Source organism: Pecten maximus, chromosome 3, assembly GCF_902652985.1.
Source record: "Pecten maximus chromosome 3, xPecMax1.1, whole genome shotgun sequence".
In the NCBI taxonomy this organism is placed as follows: domain Eukaryota; kingdom Metazoa; phylum Mollusca; class Bivalvia; order Pectinida; family Pectinidae; genus Pecten; species Pecten maximus.
Genome location: NC_047017.1, coordinates 21,983,904 through 22,002,913, shown reverse-complemented (window position 1 = coordinate 22,002,913; position 19,010 = coordinate 21,983,904). Strand labels below are relative to the sequence as shown.

Sequence of the window (19,010 nt, the reverse complement as noted above, 5' to 3'; positions counted from 1 at the left end):
ATCACATTATCAGCATGGGATGACACTTTGATGGTATGTACATGTTTGCCCTAGTTGACCCCCAGGGGCTGGTGGGCGGGGCCAAAAAGGGTCAAATTGACAAAAATTTCAAAAATCTTCTTCTCTACTCTCAGATATGGTAGAATCAAATACTCTTCATAGATGGAAGGGTCTTAAGGTGCTTTACCAAAATTGGGAATTTCATGACCCTGAGGTCTCACGTTTGCCCCTGGGGAGGGGGTAAACTTTACTATAGTTTATATAGGGAAATCACATTTTTGACTATTATTTGTTGGATTTGTATTGGAATTCATTCTAACTTGGTATCACATTATCAGCATGGGATGACAGTTTGATGGTATGTACATGTTGGCCCTAGTTGACCCCCAGGGGCTGGTGGGCAGGGCCAAAAAGGGTAAAATTGACAAAAATTTCAAAAATCTTCTTCTCTACTCTTAGATATGGTAGAATCAAATACTCTTCATAGATGGAAGGATCTTAAGGTGCTTTACCAAAATTGTGAATTTCATGACCCTGGGGTCTCACGTTTGCCCCTGGGGAGGGGGTAAACTTTACTATAGTTTATATAGGGAAATCACATTTTTGACTATTATTTGTTGGATTGGTATTGGAATTCATTCTAACTTGTATCACATTATCAGCATGGGATGACACTTTGATGGTATGTACATGTTGGCCCTAGTTTTATTCTAAGGTTCGTAATAATAAAACTGAGAATGTTGCATTTTGAAGTAATTTGGTAATGCAGATCACGATGTGCGATGCCTGTCACTTTATCAGTTGGAATGTACATGCTGTCATAAACAGCATAAACCAAATACCGTATTTGACCTAATAAGGGCGCAGGGTGCGGGTAATTGACAGTGGGGGCGCCCTTATTAAGATTAGTTATTCTTAAGTTTTTTGAAACAGACTATACCTTATAGCAGAATACCCCAGGCTGTGGAAACGGTAAAATAGTCAGTCATAAAAATATTCCAGATGAAGATATCTATTCATTATCATATATTAAGCTTAAACATCACTGATCTTTAGACCAGAGAACGTGGGTTCCACCATTTATGTTCAAATGGAACTCTTTTGTGTTCTATTTATAGACACAGGTGATTTCCCAGATCATATCAGACATCGTTTTCTTCGACCTAATAATTGATTTACAATGTCTTTTACTAGCTTTCTGTTCTGAACAAAAGTTATTTATCAACAATGCAAGAATGAAATCTTTTACTTTATCTTCAAATAAAGATGGTAAGTTATTATCTGTATGTGTGTTTAGTTTCGGGTGCTCTTTGCACTGACATGTCATCTGTAGGAATAGACAAAATGTGGCGAAAACTTGTGTTCCAGTTAATTAATTTGCTGAAGAAAATTGAACACATAAAGTAGCAAAACATTTCACATGAATTATTACTTTAGAACACCAATTTGACACTCAGTCAAAGATTTATTTCCTTGAAAAAAGGTAGGGGCGCCCTTATTAGGTCAAATACGGTAATAGACGACCGAATAATTAAAAACAGAAAAAAAATTGCTAGACAAGTTTGATCTGTGTAGCATGATTGCCAGTCATCAGTAGATGACATCATTATTGTACGTTATACATCAAAATGAAGTCAGTTCCCTTCTGACTAATTTATGTGAATTTTGTGTTTTTATTTGGTTGAATAATGATCTGATTAAGCTGTTACCGATTTGTATCATTAGCATGTACAAATTCCAGTTCAGTGTATAGACAACCACACCAGATTTTAGGAGATGGATTCCTTTTATTGACAGCTCATGTTAGTTGATCAGAAATATAGCTCACTAATGTCAGATAGTGGGCTTTTCACATCACGATTTCATCTATGGTCTGTCGTCCCGCCATCTGTCCTAGCTCACTAGAACAAGATGGCTGATTGGTAGCCATCTTTGAATTTAACAGAGTTATACATCTCAAGAAATATTCATGAGACTTCTTATGAAAGTGTAACAGGAGAAGAAAACAAATACAATGGCCAGACCAGGACTAGCGCTTGGACCTACGGACTCTAGACGGACGTTCTAAACATTTGCCTGTCTGGCCCGTCACCCAGGCATCAAGCCCAACTAGTCCAGTTCTGGTACAAAAGTTTAGCTTAGTCTTTAGCTGGGTATACATGGTTAATAATGACATTCATTGAAGTGTTAAAATGCCGGAAAGGCAGCCATCTTTGTTAGAATTTAAGCACTTTTGCTGGAGATAATTTTTCAGGTATATTTCTTTGATTTCATAAAAGTTAGCTGTAGTCTTAAGATGTGAAGATGGTTTCCAGGTGGCCATCTTGGACATGAGGAGTTTAATCTTAACTGCTATTTGGTGGTGGCCATCTTGAATTTTGATATCTGAAGTTTGTTTTTGTTTCGTGTATTCCTTAAAAAGCGATGCAGGAATTTCTTTTTCAAATTAAATTTTCATATTAGGTTCTTTTTGGTATTTAGTTATGAAATTTCAGACTAATGGGAAGATCAGAAAAAAACGAGGCAGATATTTTGACAGATATCAGAAATCTCTATATCATTGGGTCAGCCTCCTACATATCCAATGTAGCCAGGATATCTTTATAGAATAATATCAACACCTGTCTATAGTGACCTGTCTTACCCTATATCATGTATCCATTTTAATTAGAGTGGACATTTTTTAACTTCAGAAGCTCCTAATACACCCATATGATGATCAGTGAGCGTTCAGACCAGAATTTGTAGCACAAAAATCCATCTACAAAATCTCATTGTTTAAAATATTCCTATAAATAAATGTTCATTTTTGCTGTGTTTGACCTGACTTATAACTAACCAACAGTTGACTTGTGTTTATCTGGAGGACTCCATCCAACCGTTTGTTTGTTACCTGTGTAAATCACAACCAAAATAGATTTTACTGTTCTCGGAGATGGCAATCCATTCAGCTTGTCTGAGTACATCTTCTCCCGTCCAAACTGGCTGCACTGATTTCCTTCTAATCACTGCAAAAAGGCCACTTTTCTATCTTAAATCAAACTTAATGCACCGTTAACCTATAAAAGTCAGAGAAGATGCTGTTAGAAATAAAACTACCCAGAAATGTATGGTGCTTTCTCTAGATTTGTTTTCCACGTTATTTGTTGTGTACTTTTTATAGATTCCCCACCTGGCCATATGCTCCTGTCCTGTCCTATGTCAGAAAGCTTGGGGTATTAATTTCAGTAAAAATGTACAAGTGACTCATCTCTCCTCCAGAATGTGACTCATATCAAAATATTGCCAATACTCAATAGTCAATGAAATGTTGAAATTATGATATTGGCAGGTATTCAATAATGTATTCAGTTTAAAAAATACCAATAACCAACAATTATCAAACAACATTAAAGACAATTTTTCAAAAATTCAATAATCAATATTCAAATCAGTAAAAGCTAATTTCACTAAATTCAGTAGTAAAGGTAGTAGGTAAATTGTTTAGTTGGTTGGCAATGAATGATACCAACTTTTTTATATACCAAGGAAATGAAATCACAAGGAACAAAGACTATCCAGAGTCAAAATCATATCTAATTTACTTATAATTGAATTAGGACCATCAAAGGAATTTCCTGTTGTATGATAGCGATTCCATTTCTATAGGCCATAAAATAATTGTATCCTAATATTAGTTTTGTGTGCTCATATCATACTTTTGATTACAATGCTAATTACACAACTAGAATTTATTTGGCACGCAGTTTGCCTTGTGATGTTCATCATGACCCCTCAAGCCTCTTCAACTCCTTTTATCAATCTTTTTATGTTTCTCTGTGTTTTTAAATATCATTTTATGCAAAGCACGAAGATAAGAGTTATTGGTTGGAGTCTAAATCATCAATAAGTTGGCAGGTGTTTTCTGACAAAGATATGAACAGCCTAGTACACCTGATGTTGACAGGGTAGACTTGTACGACATCTAATGATGACAGGGTAGACTTGTAATATATCTGATGTTGACAGGGTAGACTTGTACAACATCTGATGTTGACAGGGTAGACTTGTACTATATCTGATGTTGACAGGGTAGACTTGTACTATATCTGATGTTGACAGGGTAGACTTGTAATATATCTGATGTTGACAGGGTAGACTTGTACTATATCTGATGTTGACAGGGTAGACTTGTAATATATCTGATGTTGACAGGGTAGACTTGTACTATATCTGATGTTGACAGGGTTGACTTGTACTATACCTAATGTTGACAGGGTAGACTTGTAATATATCTGATGTTGACAGGGTAGACTTGTACGACATCTGATGTTGACAGGGTAGACTTGTACGATATCTTATGTTGACAGGGTAAACTTGTACAACATCTGATGTTGACAGGGTAGACTTGTACTACACCCGATGTTGACAGGGTAGACTTGTACTATACCTGATGTTGACAGGGTAGACTTGTACTATATCTGATGTTGACAGGGTAGACTTGTACGACACCTGATGTTGACAGGGTAGACTTGTACAACACCTGATGCTGACAGGGTAGACATGTTATACGACATCTGATGTTGACAGGGTAGACTTGTACTATATCTGATGTTGACGGGGTAGACTTGTACTATTCTGATGTTGACAGGGTAGACTTGTACTGTAACTGATGTTGACAGGATAGACTTGTACTATATCTGATGTTGACAGGGTAGACTTGTACTATACCTGATGTTGACAGGGTAGACTTGTACTGTAACTGATGTTGACAGGATAGACTTGTACTATATCTGATGTTGACAGGATAGACTTGTACTATATCTGATGTTGTCTGGGTAGACTTGTACTATATCTGATGTTGTCTGGGTAGACTTGTACTATATCTGATGTTGACAGGGTAGACTTGTACTGTAACTGATGTTGACAGGATAGACTTGTACTATATCTGATGTTGACAGGGTAGACTTGTACTATACCTGATGTTGACAGGGTAGACTTGTACTGTAACTGATGTTGACAGGGTAGACTTGTACTATATCTGATGTTGACAGGGTAGACTTGTAATATATCTGATGTTGACAGGGTAGACTTGTAATATATCTGATGTTGACAGGATAGACTTGTAATATATCTGATGTTGACAGGGTAGACTTGTACTATATCTGATGTTGTCTGGGTAGACTTGTACTGTAACTGATGTTGTCTGGGTAGACTTGTACTATATCTGATGTTGTCTGGGTAGACTTGTACTATATCTGATGTTGACAGGGTAGACTTGTTCGATATCTGATGTTGACAGGGTAGACTTGTACTATATCTGATGTTGACAGGGTAGACTTTGTTATACATTTGATGTTGACAGGGTAGACTTGTACTATACCTGATGTTGACAGGGTAGACTTGTACTATATCTGATGTTGACAAGGGTAGACTTGTACTATATCTGATGTTGACAAGGTAGACTTGTTATACAACATATGATGCAACTCTCTCAATTGATCGATGGCTGATTTGCACTAAAACATGTCTAGACACCACTACAGATTTAATAAATTAATCAAAATCTGTTCATTTTTTATGGTCCATAAAACCCGCTCTATTTACTATTTCGGTGCGATCAGTGGTAAGTGGGTTGCCCAGCCGGCTGCTGTCTTTCCCACTTTTACCAAGAACTGAGATTTTTATTTGGCAAATGTCAACAGCAGCGTGCTCCCTGATTTAAACTGCTATGTTTGGAGGATGTACTGTTATATTTGGGGGATTTATTAACCCCTACATAAGTGTACTATAGTTATCATGTATCCAGAAAAAAAGATTTATTTAAAAGTTGACTGGAGTGTGGTCTGCTGTATAAATTGAACTCCTGATTGTTCCTCCACTGTCCACCATTGTAGAATGAATCAGTATCTGTGAGTCTCATTTGATTAAACATGTTTTTGTAGTAAAAGTATTGAAATAATTAAATAAGTTTGATTGACACAAAATGAAAGAATACATAGCCAAATATTAGAACATTGGTAAAAAATTTAAGCAGGTGTATACAGAGAGGTGTATACATGTTTTGATGTGGAATCGTTTAATTCCAAACATCTGAGGTTCTAAAAACAGTTTATTTTTAAACAGAGAAAATATACATACATAAATACACTAGATTACTCTATACATAAAATCAAATCTGTTTTAGATTGAAAATGTAATGCTTGACAATTAAATGAATATTTTCATGTTTTGAACAAGCAACTGAATTCTGATGATAATACCTGTTTATTTACAACCTGATGGGGTGATTATACTGGCTATAATGTGTTATGTTGATGTCATCCACAGCTGGTCGTTTGGCGTGGTATTGTTCGAACTGGTAACCTTGGGAGGCACGCCCTACCCCACCTGTGGACATGCATGACTTGCTCCACCTCCTCCGACGGGGATACAGAATGGAGAAGCCACCAAACTGCTCCTGGAAACTGTAAGTAACCAATCAGAGGACAGGGCCTGACTTATACATATTCACCAATTACATTGTAGGATAAAACTTGAGTTTGTCTTATCAAAAAACAAATTGCTCTAAGGTTAACCGGAAATGTGACAATTTTTAGAGGATCTTTAGAAGACTTGTTACCTTTACTTCTTATGTAGTACTGTATCATGTTTCTTAAAAAACGTTGACTCAGATCACCAATAACTTCAACTGAAATCAGAGTTCTTCATTCATGATCCATTGATTCATGGATGATCAAAAGTCTGAAAAGAGAATATCCTCTATTTAGTTGATGCAGGAATGCGAAAAGGTGTTACGAATTTTGACAATACTTTTAAATTATTTTTTTAGTTAAAAAAGTTACAGCTTGAGAAGAAATTACATAAAAACCTAAATTGGATTTGAACTAAAATTACGGTAATGAAAGTGTTCATATGTCTGGGCATTTGTCAACTACCATAAGCATATAACTCTATTACAAATGTAGAATAACCTGGTTTTCATGTTAAAAATTAAAAAAAAAAAAAATTGAAATAACTAATTTTCTAGCTGTTATTGCCTCCAGCAAAATATCACTTTAGACAACAACTTTGGATGTAATATTCTGGACAAGAGTGCAGATAGCCATCAGATTTGTATAATCAGATACAGTAAAAGTTGTTTTGTGAAAAATAAGTCATCAAATGAACAACACATGGGAGAATTTTGTGTGCAAGGTTAAAAAACAAGTGTGGTTCTGATAAAGGAATTAGGTATAATTGTTTGATTGAGGCGTGCTGCCCTGCCCAAGTAGTATGAGGCAGTCACATGTGTCGGTGTAAAAGTGAGAACATTGAGCCAAGCACAACCGATGTAACACTCAGGGGAGACAACTCAGGCTAAAATTGATATATAGGTCACTGTTACTCCAGAATCTAGGGAAATAGGTACTAAATAGTGAATATATAGTATGTTTATTTGGATATGAGGGAATTTGTAGAAGATTGGAGTTTGAATTGGTTAACTGAGGAAATAGGTTCACAATCGGAGAGTTTGGATTGGTTAACTGAGGAAATAGGTTCACAATCGGAGAGTTTGGATTGGTTAACTGAGGAAATAGGTTCACAGTCAGAGAGTTTGGATTGGTTAACTGAGAAAATAGTTGACATGAAGAAACTTGTCCACAATCTGATATAACCAGCGAAAATAGCATTTAGTAAGATGAGGGAACAAGCTATGAATGGAATGAAAGATCTCGAGATGATAATGATTTGGTCTAGGGGATTGTTACAGCCTCAAGTGAGCTCCATTGTGGCTGGCTCATCAATCAAGAAATAAAAAATGTCGAAGGGAAGAAAAGGAGAATGAAAATTTTGCTCACTTGTGCATTTTATATGACAGTTTTGATCTTAGCGCATTGTAGTCCCCAAGTTTGTTGAATAGATACAGATGTGTATTTAACCTTAGTTATGTATGTTAATGGAGAGTTGACTTGATCCGTGGTAGTGTGCCCTGGTATGTGTAATGGAGGTAAATGACTATCACAATACTGCTGCAATTTTCTGCTTTGATTCACATGCATAAATTTTAACTTTCCGAAGGTTAAAAAGGTACTTTAAGTTTTTTTTTTCCCTTTCTTCTCCAAATAAGTTGTGTCCATTTATAGAACTGAACTTGAATGAAACTATTGCTCACTTTGATAAGACCCTAAACTATACATTTTCAGATTTGAAATTTACATACTTATGAAAATGTTTTGTGAAAGTTTTCAATGTCAAAGTTTTGTAGTGTTACCTATTTATGAAATGTTTTTGGATGTTGGCAGTTTGTCTAAGGAGATAGCTACAGATGTGTGGGATTTTGATAGATGTAATTTTTGTGATGAATGCCAATGAGAGTTAAGTGCAGGCTGTGTAAACCACTTAATTACTCCCATTATTTCTCTATCTGCTGATGGTACAGGGCATGATAGTGCTGCCAGGCGCTGGCACTTGGTCAAGCTGAGGTCCAGTTCCATTACAGATGTAGTGCAAAAGTCCTTCAAGATTTCTCAAAATAAAGATGAAGGTCTAAGCTTTGGCACATGATCTCTAGCGTCAAATAGACAGTAATTATAGAAAAAGTTAGCATAAAACAGCATCCATGTAAAAATATTGAGATAAAGAATTGTGAGTCTCAGATGTGTGGAAGTAGCAGAGCTATGGTGGTAGTGTTTTCTACGCTGTTTAATCAAACATGTCAGAACCGAGGAGTGATTCCTCAGAAGATACATTTAATGTAATTCATTTGCCAATTTTGTCGGTGTCTGAGAGAAGTACAGGTGTTTCGAGAGAAAGCTCTCCGGCAAAGGTTACTCTTGCTTGTCAGTGTCAAATATTGTATGAATATTTAATAATGCCTGACTTTGTGGCTAAGATAGCTGTCTGATAGTGTAAGGGAAGAAAAATGATTGAATTCAGGTGTTAGTTGGCTAGCTATACTCCCTTGTTCTCCACAACTGAGTAGAAGTCTTTGAAATTTTACATAGGAGATATTTCTTAGGAGCTGAATTTTTATTGCCATTGGCTCTGATTTGAAGAATGTTCTACTGTGACAGTGCATTTTTTTTTATTATTTATTGAGAAAATTTCTACATATTTTGTCATCACTGCCAATGATTCATGTACCTGCCAGGGATAACTGTGTGTATGTGTGTCGTACAATGCGACCATAGTTATAGGGAATACATTATACAGCCCCGTACAGGAGGTGTGGGCTCCCAACCCACTGAGACCCACAGACCCCTCTCTGTCGGTCATCATTGGAGCTTCCTTCTCAAAATCGCCTCTCTTGTCCAAGCTTCTAATTATTTCCCTAGTGCACACAACCTTTAGCTGACAAAGTACCTGTTTGACTGTGCTCTATAATAGATAGTGGTGTGTGTTGCTCTGTGGTCTGTTTGACTTTTAACGCTATCCCTCATTGTTATAAATCACCCTTTAATACGACCATACAACATTATTATTAATACAAATAATCTTGCATGCAAACCCAGTGCAAAATCTTTACCTATCGAAGGGTACCAAAGGTGATAAATTTGATATAAATTCTTTGAAATTGGGATAATTTTTCAGGAGTATTATCCCATTGAACTTTGTTCTTTTGATTTGGCTATGTTGGTTGGTGTAGAACGGCAGACCACCATGACAGAGGGGGCTAGAAGTACTGCCACTCAAACATTATAGAGCTGATTGAATGTTCACGCTAGAAGGCAGCCACTTCCTGTAGTGGCGATTTTCGTACACACTGATCAGACACTCGGTACATTTGCTTTCAGTTTTAATATTCTTCCATTACTGTTTTGATGAAATGAAACACGTCTCTGCAAATTCACATAATTGGGCGATGCACAGAGATTTGACCTTTGACTAAAGGTCATACAACAGGAATTTGTCAAAGTGTTTTGTAAAGATGAGGGGGATGCGATGTACATATTCTGCTCGGAATGCTCCATTAGTTTTATATAGTGTGAACCAGTTAGAACACTTTGGACATATTTTTTATTATTTAGGAGAATTATCTTTGATTATTCTTAAGTAGATGCTCATACAACAATGTGAATTCATTTATCCTTTATCACAGGATTAACGCTTCATAAAGCGTAATGCAATTTTTATATAAAATATAAACCAGTTCAACCATAGTACAGTAGCTACATAATGTATACCTGAGTCACAGGGCACAAATTTCCAACCCACGGTTTTTATGTATATTAAATAATTATACATATAACTGTATATGGACCATCGATAGGGAATTTGTGTAGAGTTCCTTTGGAGAGATCCTGAGTAGGAGAGATGGCGTTTGTACTGAAATGATCTGGCCTTTGTGTTGTACAAATCTGATTCAGGTATGAATATGTAGAACAATTAGACATCAAGGTAAAATACAGTTCTTGTCAGGTATGTTGTTATAACTTCTGTCCTGTTTGTGGCCATATTTCCCTTTTCAGTTAAAGTAAATTACTACAACATTTGTTCAGGTAAGGTTGTTTGGCGTAGGTTATTCTGCGACATTTGTCCAGACATTTCATTCAAAGTTATCCTGTAATGAGAAGAAATGAGAGAGAAAAGGTGAAAAGAAGGACAAATGAGAGTGCCCATGATGGATGGATACATAAACTTCATTTATTTTACAACAATTGCAAAACAATTACTAACTTATTTCAATTATCCTCGTTGGCCTGGAAGTGCAAGAGGGGTCTTACTTTGGGAGGAATCTGGAGTTCCCGGAGAAAATTCACATGGTCATGCAGGTGACCCCATATCGTTTCCACATCTGATTAAGGAATCAAACCAAATATTGGAAGAGAGAAAATCATGGAAGGAAAGGAGAAAAAGTGAACGATAGAAAAGGATAAAAGAGAATTAGGTGAGAAGGAGAAGAGAAAGGTTCGAGAAGGAGGGAATGGCAATACGGGGGGAGTAGCCATATTTTTCTTATTACGTTAAGTCAACTGCACTATAACCCATGTGAGATATATGTGACTGCACTATGACAACCTTTCCAGATGTTCAGTCGTGATTCACATCCCTCTGCTCTCCATCATTTTAGTTTCCAGTGGGACCACTAGCCCGCCACTTAACTGGTACAGGGTGAATCAAAGACGGAACCCTAATCAAGCTAATTGGTGATTACACCTATCATGATGAATCACAAGTACTAAGGGCACAATTTTAATTTGTTCACACATACAGACTTTTACATATACCACTATGTATAATGACTAAATTTTCTCTGGCAATCTTTCCTACTCTCAGAAATGGCTTCTCATTTCATACAAATTATTAACTGGAGCTTCAGACATATTATGAGCAGACAATTGTACTTCACATTTGAACCCAAAAGTCAAAGAGCATGGGATCAAAATTATATTTGCTTACATTTCTCAATTACATTTAAACAAATGAATATTTTTATAACACGACATAGAGGCAAGGTCAAAGTTACAGCAAGGACTGATGATTTTACATATATGGTGGAGTGGCAGCAATAAATTGTATGGGATGTCTTGAGGATGGTTGACAGTGCATCTTAGCATAGGGTGGCAGAGGAGAGTGCAGACAGCATGTCTTCAGGGAGAGTGACAGCATGTGTCTGAGATGTGAGTGACAGCTTGTGTCTTAGGGGAGAGTGACAGCATATCTTATGGGAGAGTGACAGCTTGGAGAGTGACAGCTTGTGTCTTTGGGAGAGTGACATCATGTGTCTAAGGGGAGAGTGACAATGTTTCTAAGGGGAGAGTGACAGTGTGTGTCTTAGGGGAGAGTGACAGCTTGTGTCTTAGGGGAGAGTGACAGTGTGTGTCTTAGGGGAGAGTGACAGTGTGTGTCTTAGGGGAGAGTGACAGCTTGTGTCTTAGGGGAGATTGACAACAAGTGTCAAAGCGAAAAGTGAAGTGTTTATGAATGTGACGTTGTGTGTCATAGGGAAGGTGACAGTGTATGTTTAAGGGGAAAGTAAAAATGTCTGACTAAGGGGAGGTAAACAATGTGTTCGATGATGGGGAAAGTGACTGTGTGTCTTAGTGGAGAGTGACAGTGTGTGTCTTAGGGGAGAGTGACAGTGTGTGTCTTAGGGAAGAGTGACAGTGTGTCTTAGGGGAGAGTGACAGCTTGTGTCTTAGGGGAGAGTGACAGCTTGTGTCTTAGGGGAGAGTGACAGCTTGTGTCTTAGGGGAGAGTGACAGCATGTGTCTTAGGGGAGAGTGACAGCATGTGTCTTAGGGGAGAGTGACAGTGTGTGTCTTAGGGGAGAGTGACAATGTGTGTCTTAGGGAAGAGTGACAGCTTGTGTCTTAGGGGAGAGTGACAGCTTGTGTCTTAGGGGAGAGTGACAGCATGTGTCTTAGGGGAGAGTGACAGTGTGTGTCCTAGGGGAGAGTGACAATATGTGTCTTAGCTAGGGGAGAGTGACAATGTGTGTCTTAGGGAAGAGTGACAGTGTGTCTTAGCTAGGGGAGAGTGACAATGTGTGTCTTAGGGAAGAGTGACAGTGTGTCTTAGGGGAGAGTGAGAATGTGTGTCTTAAGGGAGAGTGACAGTACTAGTGTGGGCCTTATTTTGATGGAGTGACAGTGTTTGTCTAAGGAGAAAGTGGAGTATGTGACTTTATGTAAGACCTCCATGACATTATGTGTGTCTTAGGGGAGACAGCTGGCAGCACATGTCTTAGCTAGATTAGAAGTGTGTGTCTTGGGGGAAAGTGCAGTGTTTGTCTTATTGGAGGATGGCAGTGTTGTTTTAAGAGAAAAGTGTGTATACAGTTAGGCTTGGGACAAGGAATAGGGAAAGGCTGCATGTGTTTGTATTGTGTGAAGGAGGAGGAATATAGGGGATTACTGTACCTCTGCTGTAACTTCATGTGTCTGTGTTTAAACACTTGCAAAAAGAGGTGTTGACATGGTGAGGTGTCTGACTGCTGCCGTCTCGGACATTGGCTGTTATTACCCTTCAGCACCTATTTCCTGTGATAGCTATGATAACACTGCTTAAGAACCCTACCCTGCCTTCACACTGTATTTTTGGTTCTCCTTGATGAAAGAAACATTTAACATGGCATGTTTTTCTGTGTGTAAATAGATTGATAAAGACAAGTAAGTTATGTGTGAGGTAGAGTAAGTTTCCCCTGCTGTCCATTCAGTAGAATTTGAAGTTTTAAGGACACAGAGTCTGTACAGGTTGGGTGGTATACATGCCTAGTATTAATGAGCGGCTGATAGACTGTATCGGCCTGTCTCAGACTGCCTTCTACAGATTTACCAATAGATTTCAAACTTATTTCTAAAGTGTTGTTCTTGACATCACACCCTACACATATGAACAACCCAAATAGCCTTGTTATACTGTCTAACCTCTATCGGAGAGTTCATGTTTTTGGAATAATTTCTGAGCGATAGCTTTTCCGTACCAAACTGATGACCTGTTAATCTGTTAATGGTATATGGTTGGTGTTTCAGGCTACCATGAAAAGGTTTACAGAGGCTGATGTTGGTTACATCCAAATTTTTTGACTGATGACATACAGTTATTGACCTCTAGACAGGTTGACGACAGATTTCATAATTCTGAGACAGACCAATTTATCTGATAACTACAACAACATTTGTTCAATGGTGTCAAATGTGAAAAGAAAAATACTTGCATTGTTTATCAACTTAAAGAGTGCTGGGTTGTTAATACAGATTTCATTCTTCACTAAACTCTTTTGTGTAATATGGCATCAGTATCTAATCTGTCCTTGGCAAAAAGTTGTACTCTGGTGATGAAATGTTTGTAACGTTGTCCTGGTTACATCAGATTTGGATGATTTAGTGTTGGGGAAGGATTAGGCATCTGTTTCAGACCTGGCTACAGAATATCTATAGCAATCTACACTGTTCAGGCTTAGATGAAAGAACCATTATTTGAGATTATAATAGTGCTTTTTTCTCTGTAAACAGATTTACCAATGAGGAGCTTCTATTACCCATGATCCTCTTTACACTAATTGACCAGAATTGAGAGCAAGCTCCAACTTATCTCTTTAACTGATACCCTTTCTCAGTATACATGTGAGGGATACGGCTTTGCTCCTTCTCACTTTGAGATGGTTTGTGGGGTTGGAATGTTGAGAAACCTGCCAACCAAATATGCCATAGACCTTTAATGTTTCCTATGTACATGTGTGTGGGATTAAACAAAGAACCGCTAGGATTACCAAGTTCACTTTAAAGTGAAAAAATCTCTAAATATATGTGAGATTATCAAATAAGTAGGATTAGGGAGGTCTGTATATGTGTGTGATGAGAGATGGATCAGGTACAGGTTGGCTATATTTAAGATCTATACAGGAGATAGAGGGTAGTTTTCACTCCTAGCCCTAAACTCCAGTGCAATTGTCACTAAGTGGGTAGGTTTTGGTCAGGAATATTTTTTTGTCAGACTCATCAAAAAGGGGGAATTTTAAAGGGTGTACATTTTTCAGAAAAACTGGGTAAAATTGTTTTCGTGGGAAGTTCATTAAGTCAAAAACAATGGATAAGTGGTTATTTTGGGTTATTTTGCACCCCCACCTCAAACTGTTTGTATGGCCTGGCCTGTAGAAGTCATTTGCTCTTCCATTAGGTAGTCCAATCTGTCTGATTCTCTGAGGATGATTTATATGGCTGTGGCCATGAGAGGGAGCTCTGAAGCAACACTCATTAATCCATCAAAGAAAAGTTCCCTAGTCCATGTATCTTAATACAAACCATTTGATCTTCACTTATAAACAATATCAATAACAACTTTTACAGTTATGGAAATGTCAAAAAAAATTCAGTATTTCTTTTTCAAATGTTGTGTTCACAAACAAGAAAGGTTTCAGTAACATTGTATGTTGGATCTTTGCAGCCTAGTGACTTGGTGCTATCAGTGAACTTTATGTCCCAAAGTACTTGTTGACCCTGAACCCATGTCAGGTGACACGGGTCAGTACTCTTAAGGACACTGATAACATCTTAACAAAGGTATCTTATAAGATTGCATCTCAAACATTGCTGATATCTGTTAAACATAGAGATATTTAAACCAAGTACAAAGGCGATGTATCAAACATTGAGTTAGGTTTACTATGTCTTGTTTAAGTCCAGCTGGTTTCCATTGAATTGTCTATACAATGGACAGTGTTTTGTTTATTCTCAAATAGAACATGTACATATTGATAGTCCTGAAGTCATACCTGGCTATATGTTATAAATAATAAACTATTTAGGTTTGGTACAATAAAACATGTTTTCACACTTAACAGCTATCACTTATTCACAAATCATACTTTATATGAACATGCTATTATGAAATACAAATGACAATTATAGACAAGCATTTTTAATTGACAGGCTGTCATCATTAACAGGTTGTCTATATGGTTGCCTTAGAGAAATTTTGCATCAAAGGGTTTCATACATAGATACAGGTAATTTCTGTTGTAGATAGGTTCTCTTTTTTACAGGTTTTCTATATCAGTAAATGTCTGTTATATACATGTGTTCTTTTCCACAGGTATTTTATACAGTTAAATTTCTGTTATACACAGGTGCTCCTGATTACAGGTTTTCTATATAAGTAAATGTCTGTTGTAGACAGGTGGTTTTGTCCACAGGTTTTCTATACAACTAAATGTATGTTATAGACAGGTGCTTTTGTCTACAGGTATTCTTTATAAATAAATATCTGTTATAGGCAGCTGCTTTTGTCCACAGGTTTTCTATATAAGTAAATGTCTGTTATAAACAGGTGCTTTTGTCCACAGGTTTTCTATATAAGTAAATGTCTGTTATAGTTATGTGCTTTTGTCCACAGGTTTTCTGTGTAAGTAAATATCTGTTATAGGCAGATGTACTTTTCCACAAGTATTCTTTATAAATAAATGTCTGCTATAGACAGGTGCCCCTTCCCACAGGTATTCTCTATAGATAAATGTCTGTTATAGACAGATGCTCTCTTTCACAGGTATTCTATAGGAATAAATGTCTGTTATAGACAGGTGCTCTTGTTAAAAGGTTTTCTATAGATGTTTCTCTTGTAAATGGTGTTCTTGTCCATAGGTTGTTTTACATAAGTAATTATATAAATGACATTATAGAAAGGTGCCCTTGATCCACAGTTTTCTATATAGGGAAATGTCTTTCATGAACAGGTTTAGTTTGGTTTAGTAATAAACAGGTGCCCTTCATCAACAGATTTCCTATAAAGGCATTTGCCCTTTATTGACAGGTGTCAGGAATAGTTTTGATAAATCCTAATTGTTCCATTAAGACCCACCTGGTGGATAAAAGCCATTGCTATTTGACACGTACCTGGCAACCAATTCGTCTCTGGACACCTGTGTCAGTTATAAAGCAAAGCGACACAGTCAAGGCCATTTCTTGATTTAGTCTACCATTGTAATTGATTTCGTAAATTGAGTGTGTGTATGGATGGAATGTGGATTGTAGATTGAGTGTATATTGATGTTATGTGTATTGTTACTTGAGTGTATGTTGTAGATTTAGTGTATGTATCGGAGTAATGGATCATAATTAAGTGTAGTGTGGATTGTAGATTGAGTTTATTTGTGGAATGTGGATTGTAGATCTATGTAATGTGGATTGTAGATCAAGTTTATATATCAGTGTTATATGGATTGTAGATCAAGTTTGTATATCTGTATAACATTGATTTTAGATCAAGTTTATATATCTGTGTAATGTGGGTTGTAGATCAAGTTTATATATCTGAGTAATGTGGATTGTAGATCAAGTTTATATATCTGTGTAATGTGGATTGTAGATCAAGTTTATATATCTGTGTAATGTGGATTGTAGATCAAGTTTATATATCTGTGTAATGTGGATTGTAGATCAAGTTTATATATCTGTGTAATGTGGATTGTAGATCAAGTTTATGTATCTGTGTAATGTGGATTGTAGATCAAGTTTATATATCTGTGTAATGTGGATTGTAGATCAAGTTTATGTATCTGTGTAATGTGGATTGTAGATCAAGTTTATATATCAGTGTAATGTGGATTGTAGATCAAGTTTATATATCTGTGTAATGTGGATTGTAGATCAAGTTTATATATCTGTAATGTGGATTGTAGATCAAGTTTATATATCGGTGTTATGTAGATTGTAGATCAAGTTTATGTATCTGTGTTATGTTGATTGTAGATCAAGTTTATGTATCTGTGTAATGTGGATTGTAGATCAAGTTTGTATATCTGTATAACATGGATTGTAGATCAAGTTTATATATCTGTAATATGGATTGTAGATCAAGTTGATATATCTGTGTAATGTGGATTGTAGATCAAGTTTATATATCTGTGTAATGTGGATTGTAGGTCAAGTTTATATATCGGTGTATGTGGATTGTAGATCAAGTTTATATATCGGTGTAATGTGGATTGTAGATCAAGTTTATATATCTGTGTAATGTTGATTGTAGATCAAGTTTATGTATCTGTGTAATGTGGATTGTAGATCAAGTTTATATATCAGTGTTATGTGGATTGTAGATCAAGTTTGTATATCTGTATAACATGGATTGTAGATCAAGTTTGTATATCTGTATAACATGGATTGTAGATCAAGTTTATATATCTGTGTAATGTGGATTGTAGATCAAGTTTATGTATCTGTGTAATGTGGATTGTAGATCAAGTTTATGTATCTGTGTAATGTGGATTGTAGATCAAGTTTATATATCGGTGTCATGTGGATTGTAGATCAAGTTTATATATCTGTAATATGGATTGTAGATCAAGTTTATATATCAGTGTTATGTGGATTGTAGATCAAGTTTATGTATCGGTGTAATGTGGATTGTAGATCAAGTTTATATATCAGTGTTATGTGGATTGTAGATCAAGTTTATGTATCTGTGTAATGTGGATTGTAGATCAAGTTTATGTATCTGTGTTATGTGGATTGTAGATCAAGTTTATGTATCTCTGTAATGTGGATTGTAGATCAAGTTTATGTATCTGTGTAATGTGGATTGTAGATCAAGTTTATGTATCTGTGTTATGTGGATTGTAGATCAAGTTTATATATCTGTGTAATGTGGATTGTAGATCAAGTTTATATATCTGTATAACATGGATTGTAGATCAAGTTTATGAATCTGTGTAATGTGGATTGTAGATCAAGTTTATACACCGTATTGTATATCAAGTTTATGTATCTGTGTAATATTTATTGTAGATCAAGTTGATACACCGGATTGTATATCAAGTTTATATATCTGTGTAATGTGGATTGTACATCAAGTTGGTGTAATGTTGATTGTTAATTAAGTGTATGCATTGGTGAAATGTAGATCATAAACTGAGTATATATCTGTGTATTGTGGATCGTGAATTGAGTATATATCTGTGTACTGTGGATCATGAATTTAGTATATATCTGTATTGTGGATCATGAATTGAGTATATATCTGTGTACTGTGGATCATGAATTGAGTATATATCTGTGTGTTGTGGATCATGAATTTAGTATATATCTGTGTATTGTGGATCGTGAATTGAGTATATATCTGTGTACTGTGGATCTTGACTTGAGTATATATCTGTATTGTGGATCATGAATTGAGTATATATCTGTGTACTGTGGATCTTGAATTGAGTATATATCTGTATTGTGGATCATGAATTGAGTATATATCTGTGTACTGTGGATCATGAATTGAGTATATATCTGTGTACTGTGGATCTTGAATTGAGTATATATCTGTATTGTGGATCATGAATTGAGTATATATCTGTGTACTGTGGATCAGCTTGGGATTGATAGTTTCACAGGTTTGAGGATGATTTATTTGGTCTGTTCCACATATCTCTTAAGATTGGGTCTATACATCAAATGATGTCTTTGGAAACATGTTAAGATTCCTAAAATGCTTCTCCAACATTGAAATGATATATATTATACCATTGGACTACAGTTGATAGTGATGAAAACTCCAGCTAACTTTCCCCCTCAGTTATACAATAAAAGGTAGAACAATATGTACCTGCACCTATTGTAAAG

At 36.2% G+C, this 19,010-nt stretch overlaps 1 protein-coding gene across 1 annotated transcript in view; it reads left to right on the top strand.

The window, feature by feature from the left end:
- LOC117323563 (ephrin type-A receptor 3-like) overlaps positions 1 to 19,010 on the top strand; it is a 116,938-nt gene that overhangs the window by 77,101 nt on the left and 20,827 nt on the right. The window contains exon 23 of the mRNA XM_033878852.1: positions 6,310 to 6,448. Within this exon, the coding sequence (XP_033734743.1) occupies positions 6,310 to 6,385 (76 nt within the window). The 3' untranslated portion in view covers positions 6,386 to 6,448. The remainder of the gene's footprint in view (positions 1 to 6,309; positions 6,449 to 19,010) is intronic.